This window comes from Sinocyclocheilus anshuiensis, unplaced genomic scaffold, assembly GCF_001515605.1.
Source record: "Sinocyclocheilus anshuiensis isolate Anshui unplaced genomic scaffold, SAMN03320099.WGS_v1.1 scaffold277, whole genome shotgun sequence".
Lineage (NCBI taxonomy): Eukaryota > Metazoa > Chordata > Actinopteri > Cypriniformes > Cyprinidae > Sinocyclocheilus > Sinocyclocheilus anshuiensis.
In genome coordinates, this window is record NW_015536463.1 from 312,613 (window position 1) to 324,226 (window position 11,614).

Consider the following 11,614-nt stretch of genomic DNA (forward strand, 5'->3'; position numbering starts at 1 on the left):
CGGGGCATAGAGGAGAAACAATAATGTACAGTATGTGGAAAATAATTTTTTTTTTTTAACATTAAACCGCATAAACACATTTCATTACACCAAATACACAAAATGTTCTTTTTTAGCAACGTCATATGACCCCTTTAATCTTATAAAATTATGCATTTGAAATTTTGCAGTGTAAATGCATTTATTGCACCTCAGCTTCATCAAACTGTCTGTTTAAATGCATCTAATGCCACTTCAGATGCAGCTTCTGTTTCCTCAGAAGTGGAAAGAGTTTAATACTAATTTCATTTGAATGTTAACAACTCTACAGTTTCGTATTATTCGAACTGAATTTATTTAAACACAGTAAGAATTTGATGTGAAAGATGACACATTTAGTAAGGTTAGGGGGAAAAAATGACCATTTATAAACATAGTTGGAAATGACACCTGTTTTGTTACATACAGCAACTCATTTTAAGTTTACTATTTCTTCCTCTTTCCAGTCACAGAGCACTTTATTTTGAGAGTTGTTTAAGTGAGAGAAAATCTGTAACTTAGTCCAGATTGGGGGAATTGTAATGTTTAATCATTTCTTTTATTCTGTTGGGGGAATTGTAATGATTAATCATTTAATTTATGTAAATAATTTTTTGCATTAAAATTTGCATAGATTTTTGTTTGTATATGCTGTCAATTATAGTTTTTAGAAAGAAAATCGGAATCGGCAAAAATCGGTATCGGCAGGTCACACTTCCAAAAAATCGGAATCGGCCAAGAAAATTGCAATCGATGCATCTCTAGAGGAAACCCACCAACATCACAGAGTTGAAGTGGTTCTGTACTGAGGAATGGATTATTATTTTTTTTACTCCCTGTAAACATGTTTTAGGGACAAATTGACAAATGATGAAAAGGATCAACCAGAGGAAGATACTGATTTTCAGCTAAAGGTAAAACGGCGTTTTTAAACTCTGGCACTGCAGTTTTTATTATGTGGAGGATATGCACGCATGCTTTTTGATAAAGGTATTAACTGGTTCTAATGTTGTTTCCTTCCCCCAAGGAGGTTGCCTCAACTGAGGAACCAACCACAGATGTTAAACTAACCCAAGAAGGCACTGGGTCGGTTGTAGAAACACCAGAGAAAGCTACACAAAATAAAGATAAAACTTCAGAGAAGAATCAATCACCATCCAGGGATATCTCAGTTGATGTGAGTGGGCATGAGAAAAGTGGACTTGAGGGGACCAGCCCTAATGTTTCAGGTTCATCTGAGATGATATCAGGTACACCACCTAAACCCAATAGGAGACGTCAGTCTTTCATAACCTTGGAGAAATATGTTGATGGGAAATCACCAAGTCCTGCAAGTGTTGCATTTACTGGTCCGCACATTCGCAAATCAAGTAGACTGAGTTCTTCAAAGGCATTGGAGGCTACTCCAAATGACTCCCAACTTCAGACTACAAAAGAGGACTCTCGAAAGCGGAGCAGCACTGACCCATCTGCTCAAAATGAGGAAGTAAAAGATAAGATGTCAACAGGTCATTGTGGTGAAGGTACAGATGAAGAAGAGGATGATGTGGTCCCAGATATCCAGACCCAATTATCTGGCGACACGTCAGGTGATAAGAAAATTCCTGTGTCCAAAGCCAGTGTAGAGGAACAAGATTCTCCTGAAAAAGATTCACAGAGTCTTGCTGATTCTCAAGCTAGTCAAGAACCAAGAAGGTCAGGCAGACGGCGAAGTAAACCTGTACGCCCAGGGGAAGATCCAGGGGAGATGAAAAGCAGATGTCAAGAACAAGTTGCAGATTCTGCGGTGACAAATACACAAAAGCACATACTGTCTCCAACAATTAGCATTTTGACAGGAAGAAGTACGGTTATTGAGGACCGTAAATTTGGAGACCAGTTGAACACTAAAGGAATAAAAGGAGAGCTTAGCCAAAGTAATTCACAGATTTCCTCTGCAGAATCTTCACAGACACTTCCACAGGTTCCAATATTTATGCTTGGTAATAAAGAGCCAAGCCAGACTGTGTCCTCTTCTGATAGTTCTCCTGTAACTCAATCGGATGGCCAAAGCAAAAAGAGATCGTCAACTCTCAATGAGTCTGAAGGTTTGTCACCGGGTAGACCTATGAGGAAGACTAGAGCGCACCTTGAGGAATCGACAGACAAGGAGGCAGATGAAAACTCACAAAACGATCCTCATAATGCTGCGTCCACTTTGAAAAAGAAACATTCACAGACACCTCTTTCCGATTCTGAGGTTGATGGCCAGCAAACTGCCCGAACGCGAAGAACAAGGAGATCTGAATCTCAATTACTGGAGCTGGCTGGTTCGCAGACCAAAGACGACTTAAGTCAGAGAGACTCTCAAACACTGACAATGGTGAAGGGTAGAGCTATGCGAAGGAGAACTGCAGAAGAAGAGACCGACTATAGTATTAGAGATGCCACATCAACTGTAAATGCTGAAGAGTTAAGTGCAAGCCAAGATTCCTCAGAAGGTCTTGGTAGATATAGAACTCGACGCTCTAAAGGTTTGTTGGCTCCTACCGACAACACAGAGTCTGAAAACTCTGATAGCCGACAAGATGGACCAAGGCCTAAAAAGAGACCACGCAAAACATTATCCACAGAGATGCTGCCAGTTGCCACAGAGCACATAGTTACCGAGATGGGGCCAGATAAGGAGGGTGTTGATGTTTCAATGGAGATGTCACAGGATGAGGCAGATATTGAAACTAGTTTGAATATTTTAGTCATTGAGACTGAAGAACTTGAGCAAAAGTACAAAGAAGAGGTCCCTGCCCCTGATGGTGTACCACATGAACAGATTACCTCGGAGAAAGAAGCGGAAGATGTCAAAATTCAGATAGAACTGAAGACTGAAACTTATACAGATGAGAAGGAGGTCATTGGTGAGAAAGCAGAAGGTGAAGAATTGAATTCATCTTTACAGATTGGATCGGAAGATTTAAACGAGAAGACTAATGTTCCGCATAAATGCCCACATACCAGGGGACGGGGCCGTGGGCGTAGACGATCTAGAAGCTGCAACTGCTTTTCAAACAACTGTGACATGTTCTCACAGGGCAGTGACTTCCAAGAATCGCAGGATCTGAAAAGTGAGCAGGTTCCACTTGTCACTGATACCCTGAACTCTCAACCTGAGCAGTCAAGCTCAACATCTGTAGCAGAGAAAAGCGAGAGCTCAGGAATTGCAGATGTCCCAGATGCTGATTTTCAGCCATTTTCAGCATTGCCTGCTCAATTCCCATCTGAGGTTTTCCCTTCTGAAAGTCCCATTGCAAAGCTTGGTGTAATTGTTTCTCAGCTGTCTGAAGCAGAGGAAGGAACACAGCTTGAATCATCCAAACCAACAGGTGAATCAAACAAGCATGTAGAGCTCCCAAAGGCAGAGACAAAGCAGTTGGAGAGTGCAGAAGATGTCAAAATTAAGATAGAACTGAAGACTGAAACTGATACAGATGAGAAGGAGGTCATTAGTGAGAAAGCAGAAGGTGAAGAATTGAATTCATCTTCGCAGATTGGATCGGAAGATTTAATCGAGAAGACTAATGTTCCGCATAAATGCCCACATACCAGGGGACGGGGCCGTGGGCGTAGACGATCTAGACGCTGCAACTGCTTTTCAAACAACCGTGACGTGTTCTCACAGGGCAGTGACTTACAAGAATCGCAGGATCTGAAAAGTGAGCAGGTTCCACTTGTCACTGATACCCTGAGCTTGAATCATCCAAACCAACAGGTGAATCAAACAAGGACCATGTAGAGCTCCCGGAGGCAGAGACAAAGCAGTTGGAGAGTGCAGACGATGTCAAAATTCAGATAGAACTGAAGACTGAAACTGATACAGATGAGAAGGAGGTCATTAGTGAGAAAGCAGAAGGTGAAGAATTGAATTCATCTTCACAGATTGGATTGGAAGATTTAATCGAGAAGACTAATGTTCCGCATAAATGTCCACATACCAGGGGACGGGGCCGTGGGCGTAGACGATCTAGAAGCTGCAACTGCTTTTCAAACAACCGTGACGTGTTCTCACAGGGCAATGACTTACAAGAATCGCAGGATCTGAAAAGTGAGCAGGTTCCACTTGTCACTGATGCCCTGAACTCTCAACCTGAGAAGTCAAGCTCAACATCTGTAGCAGAGAAAAGCGAGAGCTCAGGAATTGCAGATGTCCCAGATGCTGATTTTCAGCCATTTTCAGCATTGCCTGCTCAATTCCCATCTGAGGTTTTCCCTTCTGAAAGTCCCATTGCAAAGCTTGGTGTAATTGTTGCTCAGCTGTCTGAAGCAGAGGAAGGAACACAGCTTGAATCATCCAAACCAACAAGTGAATCAAACAAGGAGCATGTAGAGCTCCTGGAGGCAGAGACAAAGCAGTTGGAGAGTTCTGGGTGCACAGGTAGTCAAAAGCACAAAGAAGAAGAAGATGGATTGGAAAACACTTCAGTAAGTCAAGAACCTCTCCAGAGTTCAACACCTCAAGACACATCTCCAAGTCAAGGTCGCCCAGTGGAAGATGCACCTAAATGCCAAGAGCAGCTAGAGTCTTCCCATGTCCAGCAGGAGGATGCAGGTAACCCAGCAGTGAAGGAAAGTGAAGACCTTGCTGTTTCTGAGTCAAATGGCAAAGAATTGCTTGACAAGGATGTTGCTCTTGTTGAGAAGGATGAAGACACTCAGATAGACAACCGGGATCCTCCTGTGGACCCACAAGAAGAGATGTCTGTACCTCCTGAAAGTAGTACCTCTGGAGCCTGCTTAGATTCACCACCCAAGCATAAACCTTTGGACGCTCTTAGTGGAGAGCTGGAGCCTGGCCAGAGTCCGAGCAGAAACCGATCTAGTGTCTGGTCTCCATCTGCTTCTCCATCCACCAGTATTCTGAAGAAGGGGCAGAAGAGAACATGTGAAGAGGATACACCCTCCCCTCTTCATAAGGTATTTGACCGTATACTATAATATTTAGGAAACTGAAACAAGTGTAATGTATGTTTTCACTTTTGTCTAATTTTCACTTTTCCTAAAACATTGTTTTGCAGTCACGTCGAGTGTCTTTTGCAACTCCAATTTATCATCAAGAACTGGCTGATGATATTGATCGACGTAGTCCAGTTATTCGCACAAGCTCACCTAGGTCCAAAGTCTTGAGTGGACAGTCGAAGGTGTGTGATGAGTTTTGAAATCGTTACATCTTGGATATAAAACTGATTAGATTTAACTTTTCATGGCATACCGTTTAATTTCTTCAATTTTATTACAGTATATCACTACACCCACAAAAGGATATACAAGTCTAAGTCCACGTAACCTCCATAGCCCTGGATCCAAAAGCTCTAAAAAATGCCTGGTAATTATTTTCTTGCCTTGTACTTAAATTGCTGAAGTTTTTTTTTCTGTTTATATTGCTCCCATAAAGTCTGCCGATTCATAAAGATTTTTTCTTCATTTTTTCTTAATTCTGAGAAATTAAGACTTTCTCATGTTATTCAGTTGCATCAGACTTCAGTTTATTTGAACAGTAGTCCAAGTGGAAATGGTGTTAAAATGTTCCTCTTTCTTTATCATAGATTTCAGAGATGAGCCAGGAGCCACGTCCTATTGCTAAAGATTGTGTTTATCCAGCACTTGTTGGCTGCTCTACCCCTGTAGAGGCTGTTTTACCACAGATATCCTCCAACATGTGGTAAGCCAGATCACCCATTTCCCCTTTCGTACATCTTGGCTTCAGTTCATTAAGTTAATTCCTTCGTTTTAATTTTATATCCTTGTGAACTACAAATACATCAAAGTATTGATCGAGTGGTACAGCTGACAGACGTCTCTGTGGTAGTACACGTATACTATTTCTTCACCCAAACAGTTCAATCAGTTTCTTCTCATCACTAGATTTTATCACAGATCTAAAGGTTGTTTTCTGGGGTGTTAATGTAAAGAATGTAGGTAATTGGCATACCTGTTTTTTTTTCTTTGTGTTTAGGCCTCGTGGCTTTGGTCAGCTTGTTAGAGCAAGAAACATCAAAACGGTTGGAGACCTGAGTGCCCTTACCCCAAGTGAAATCAAGTCTCTTCCTATTCGCTCGTCTAAGCTGTCCAATGTGAGGAAAGCACTTAAAACATATTATGAACAACAGGTAATTGTGTATCTTGCATTAGTATCTTCTCCTTTATTATGGGAGATCATTTCTTATATCTCACATTTGGCTGTACAGAGAAAAGGGAGTTCTGATGACCTAAAGAGTTTTGACGAAATGGAGAAAATGACATCTGAGCCTGAAGAGATGGAGCTTCCTCAAAACCAAGAGGAGGAGCAAACACCAGGAGAGGCTCAAGGTTAGCTATTTTATTCTGTCAAATCCATCATTGGCGATACTTTCAACATGACAATGACTTAACTCATGACTCCCAACTTTTTGCAGATGACAGACCATCAAAAGTGGAAGTAGATTCAGAACCAATGGCTGAGGAGAACAAATCTCGTGATTTGCTCTCAGATGTTGAAGCCCTTAGTGGACACCTAACTTCAGAGGAGCTTGGTCGCTGCTCACCCAACCAGCTGGGTCTGATGCACGAACATCTGAGCGGAATGATGAGAAGCATTGTGACCCACATGCAGTCCTGCTTGCTGAGTAATCTTGATGATAGCTTGCCATGAGGACATTGAGACATTTTCCTGACATAATTCACTTTTAACTTGAAGATTAACAGTGGACTGCTCATTTCTCAAGTTTTAGCTGGAATTTTAGAGTAGATGAATTTCTAATTATGCTCTTTCAGAGAATAGACTTCAGTGGCCGAAAGCCATTGCTACTTAAGTGTCAATGTATTTTATGGCGTGATTTTTAAGACTGTAAAATTGTGGTGAGATGCCAAGGAAACTTTTTTTTTTTTAAATAAAGCTATAGTATTAATAAAATTTCTTTTTTCATTAAATGCTTGGATTTTTTTGTCAATAGATTTGCTTTGTATAAACCACTAAATTACGAATACATATCCATGACAGTAAACAGATGGACTGCAGAAGCATGGTGTTTTATTATCTACTGATTCAAGGTATACATCTTCCTCTAACCCCACACCTACAGAATCAGAAACAAAACACGCATGCAAATAGTGGCCAGCCTTCAGCAAGGGAGGGAGGAGGCTTGCTTTTAACATAAATACATTTTCATTTTTGAGGAACTGATGGCCTGTCCTCAACGTCGTCTTATAAAACGATTTCAGATTTTCCTTTTTCACATATAAAGTGAACTATGAGCCCATCTCTCGTTGTGCAAACGTTTCAGTGTTAAAACTTTCAGGATGGCATTCTTTGAATGTAGTGTGATTGCAATATACAAAAATAATGGGCTCCAGTTACTTAAATGTTAGAACAGAACAAAGATAAATACAATTGTCTGTGACTTAAATAGGTATGTATAATTTGTCAGTTTCTCATGCCACAACCACAATAGACTTGTGACATAGGCACAAATGAAATTTCTTAACAGTAATGAGGACAAACAGTAGCGTAACTACTTGGACTAACATTAGCACACATAAAATAGTTTGTTCTGAGTGGATATCAAACGCCCTCATCCTCAGGGAGTTTGAGAGGGCAGTAGTTGCATTTAGATGGCTTCCACATAGTTGGCAGGGAGCATACCGGTCTTTCCAGTACGCTGCACAGTGCCATACATCCAACCCTCATCGATAGACTGCACACTCACAATCACATCACCGTCCTTGAAGGACACTTCATCATTGTCTGCAGCAGCATAGTCATACATGGCACGGACAGTTTTCTGTTGAAGAGAAAATGGCAGAGGTGGACGAAGTACACAAATCAAGTACTTGAGTAAAAGTACAGATCCGTATAATAAAATATTACTCCAGTAAAAGTAAAAGTACTCAGTTTTCAATTTTACTCGAGTGAAAGTACAAAAGTACTTGATTTTTTTATGTACTTAAGTAAAAAGTACCGATAGATTCATGTTTATTTTGCAGTTTTATATAGGCTACTTTTATCATTTAATTTTATATTAGCATATATTTTTTTATAATCCTACTGCTCAAAATACCTGGGATTTTCCCAAAATAACCAATAAGAAAATAATGAATATAATAAGGAAAATATGTACTCGCTCATTATATACATTTTGAAAATTTTGAACACATAAAAAGTTACATAGTGCTGCTTTAACAGTATCAGACGCGCACGCACTCACAAGATCTCCCGGTTCTTACTTGTGAATTCAGTTCACTGGAGACTTGCACTAAACGGATCATTTGAATCAGTGAGTTGTCGACTCGAGAACAGCTGCAATCGGATCTTTCCAATTCGTCCAGTAAAGTACAGATACTTGAAAAATGTACTTAAGTAAAAGTAAAACTACTTCGTTACTGTCCACCACTGGAAAATGAACAATATTAAACGACCAACTTCATCAAATACACAGTGAATATGTAGGGTATATGCATACACATACGATATTAGCATTATACTATGATAGTGAAACTGGCAGTGATCTCTGTACTTACTCCAGTGGTTGAGGGATGTGAGGGGACAGAAGAAACAGTGGTCTGTTGTGTTGCCACAGAGGAGGATCTCTGCTGAACCTCAATTGTCTTGGTCTGTGTGTAACCTATAGGACACAACAGCACAGATGTAATTGTATATATTTCTCTGTCACTAGTTAGCGTTCAGATTTTGGACTTTTTTTTTTACTTTCTACAAGTAGATTTTAATCATTATTAGTAATAGAGAGATGGTACGCCAGATCAACAGTTTTACAATCCATTTTAAAGCCTCAGCAGTTACTACAGAATGAAATGCTGCAGCATACTGCAGGGGTGTGGACTGACTCCAGACTTGACTCAGACTCGAGTCCCAAATTTGATGACTTACGACTCGACATAATTAAAGAAGACTTGAGACTCGACTTATGCCGAGTTCACACTGCACGATATTAGCCCGATTCAATAAGCCAGAGACTGCGTTCGCTGGATATATACAGACTAGTATCAATTAATGGAGTAATAGCACAACTTACGACAAAAGAATAGAGAAAAAAATAATAATAATTACATGATTCGTCTAGTAGCGATCTCCGCTCGTGAAAAGCGCTGCCCTGCCCGGTTGATCGCCGCCCAGTAGGGACGCGGAGCGGGCTTTCATTTTCATTTTTATTTGTAATAAACACCTCTGAGACCTAAACAGCTGTTTTTGTCAGATCTCCACTGTTTTTGTTCGATCAGTTACATATTTTATTTGCATGAGCATTTTATTTTATTTAAACCTCCATTAATTAAGTTTAAAGTTAATCCACAATCGAGATTTAAATCAGAGTTTAAAGTTATGGCGCAACAGGATTAATGTTAATCTTAAATATAACTTAAATCCAGGTTGGCACAATCCCTAAATTGAACTTGAGTAGTTTTACTTGGGGCACCCATCTCACATGAAATTGAACTATGTCAAACATATTCTACCTGCCTTCCTGATATAAATTACTATGAATTTGATATGGTAATTAATACTTACCCCTACTTAAGACACTAATTTGGGCAAAGAGAACTAATGACTTGTTTAAGACTTGAATCTTAAAGTTGAGGACTTGCAACTTGACTTGGACTTGTCTGTCTTGACTCGGGACTTGACTCGAGACTTGGATGCAAAGACTCGAGACTTACTTGTGACTTGCAACACAATGACTTGGTCCAACCTCTGGCATACTGTACACTTAACAGTTTGAGATGTGCATAACATTACTTTAAATTCAGTTTTGACAGCAATTTATTCCAGTGGTAATTGGGTGAAAACAGGAAGTTAATCCTACTCTGAAATTGGTTTAACGTACATGTAGGCCAATATGTTCAATATAAATCATGTCAACTTTTTGATTTCAGTTAGATTTGCATATTTGACCTTTTTTTTCCCACTTGCTTTTCAACATCAATTGTCCACTGGGATATATATATATATATATGGGCCATTCTATGGAATTGGTCCAAAGTCAGAGTTGGAAAAGTATTGAAAAAAAATCTTGTCTTTTTCCAAAGAAATTAGTATGTATGCAAATATCCAAGGTACACATTTCTTGGAATTGTGCAGTTAAGTCTCATAGGCTACGTTCACACTGCGAGCCTTAGTGCTCAATTCCGATTTTTTTCTCAGATCCGATTTTTTTGTATAGCTGTTCACATAGTTGTTTTAAATGTGGCCAATATCAGATTTCCAGTGTTAACAGATAATGGTTCTGAACTGACCCGCATGCGCAAAAGAACGATACGAACAGGGATTTGGCAAAACTTGCGCAGCGCGCCGTCATACGGAAGTAAACACGGAGGATATGAAGTAAGCGATTATGCGTTTATTTATAGTGTGATCTGCTGCAGAAGCCAGCGAAATTATGCACAGGCAATATGAAAAAATAAAGACAAGGATGTGACAAAAGAAAGCAGAGTTTTGAAACTTTTATGATACGAGCGGAGCCCTCATGTTTTGCTTGTAGAGTTGTCACTGTAATACACGAGTTCTGACACATCACACTTCCACTGATTAACGTGCCTTTCGCTACTGTCTTGATAACTTTGGGTATGTAAAATGGTTGAAGTGTCGCCCATCAGCACGGAATTATGACGAATGTCGATCTAGAGTGACGTAAAAGCCGCATGAAATCCGACATGACCGTTGACACTGCGGTCGCATTGCAAAACATCTGACATGGATCGGATTTAGTACCACATATGGAAGGCGGTTTGTGCTGTTCACACTGTCATGACAAAAACAGATCTGAGTCACATGTGAGCAAAAAGAAAAATCAGATTTGGGCCACATTTGCCTGCAGTGTGAACGTAGCCATATTGTATTTTTAGAAAGTTTTGGAATATTTGTCCTCTCTCCAAATTTGTCACTACCGACACAGTAATAATAATTTAATTAGAAGGGTTATATTGACCTATTAAGATTTTGCTTACATCTAGATTGTAAATTTATATTTTTGCTATTTTATTACATATTTTCTCAGAGGTAAATCAATGTCAACTCAATTTTAAACAATATTTCAAGTGTAAATTATGAGATTTGTTGTATTTTGAATTAAATTTAAATGATTGAATTCTTTGCAAAAGGCAAAAAGTTGATAGTTGATCATTCAAAGTTAAGGATTTATTAGTTTGAATATACATTGAATCAAAAACTATCATAACATCTTACATCTTAGTTCAGTATACTTTATTTTTGATAAAACATCCCACGTTTCGGTAGTGACCGCACATTTTCAGTAGTGACTATAATGCTTTGGTAGCGACCACATCACATTACAGAATTTTAATAATACTAATTACTAATAATACTAATGATTACTAATAATACTAAAAAACTACTAAAACATACTAAAATACAAAAAAATTGCATAACTGTACTAAAAAAATTTTGTTCAAATATGAGGATTATGTGTTCCCTTTTGTCACTGTGACAATTCTATGGGATAACAATTCTAACAATTCAGAAGGATCATGTGACACTTTATACTGCAGTAATGGCTGATGGAAATTCAGCTTTGCATCACAGAAATAAATTATATTTTAAAGGATATTAAAATAGAAA

At 39.1% G+C, this 11,614-nt stretch overlaps 2 protein-coding genes across 2 annotated transcripts in view; one reads left to right on the forward strand and one right to left on the reverse strand.

Annotated features, from left to right (window-relative positions):
- Positions 1–6,936, forward strand: part of LOC107680950 (telomere-associated protein RIF1-like) — a 21,375-nt gene extending 14,439 nt beyond the window's left edge. The window contains exons 29-37 of the mRNA XM_016477427.1: positions 872–932; positions 1,046–3,377; positions 3,764–4,965; positions 5,067–5,189; positions 5,288–5,374; positions 5,595–5,710; positions 6,005–6,158; positions 6,237–6,357; positions 6,444–6,936. Of these exons, the coding sequence (XP_016332913.1) occupies positions 872–932; positions 1,046–3,377; positions 3,764–4,965; positions 5,067–5,189; positions 5,288–5,374; positions 5,595–5,710; positions 6,005–6,158; positions 6,237–6,357; positions 6,444–6,679 (4,432 nt within the window). The 3' untranslated portion in view covers positions 6,680–6,936. The remainder of the gene's footprint in view (positions 1–871; positions 933–1,045; positions 3,378–3,763; positions 4,966–5,066; positions 5,190–5,287; positions 5,375–5,594; positions 5,711–6,004; positions 6,159–6,236; positions 6,358–6,443) is intronic.
- A 101-nt stretch (positions 6,937–7,037) lies between these two features.
- LOC107681779 (nebulin-like) overlaps positions 7,038–11,614 on the reverse strand; it is a 13,868-nt gene continuing 9,291 nt past the window's right edge. The window contains exons 8-9 of the mRNA XM_016478451.1: positions 8,545–8,648; positions 7,038–7,808 (exon numbers count right to left, since the gene is read on the reverse strand). Coding sequence (XP_016333937.1) covers positions 7,635–7,808; positions 8,545–8,648 — 278 coding nt within the window. The 3' untranslated portion in view covers positions 7,038–7,634. The remainder of the gene's footprint in view (positions 7,809–8,544; positions 8,649–11,614) is intronic.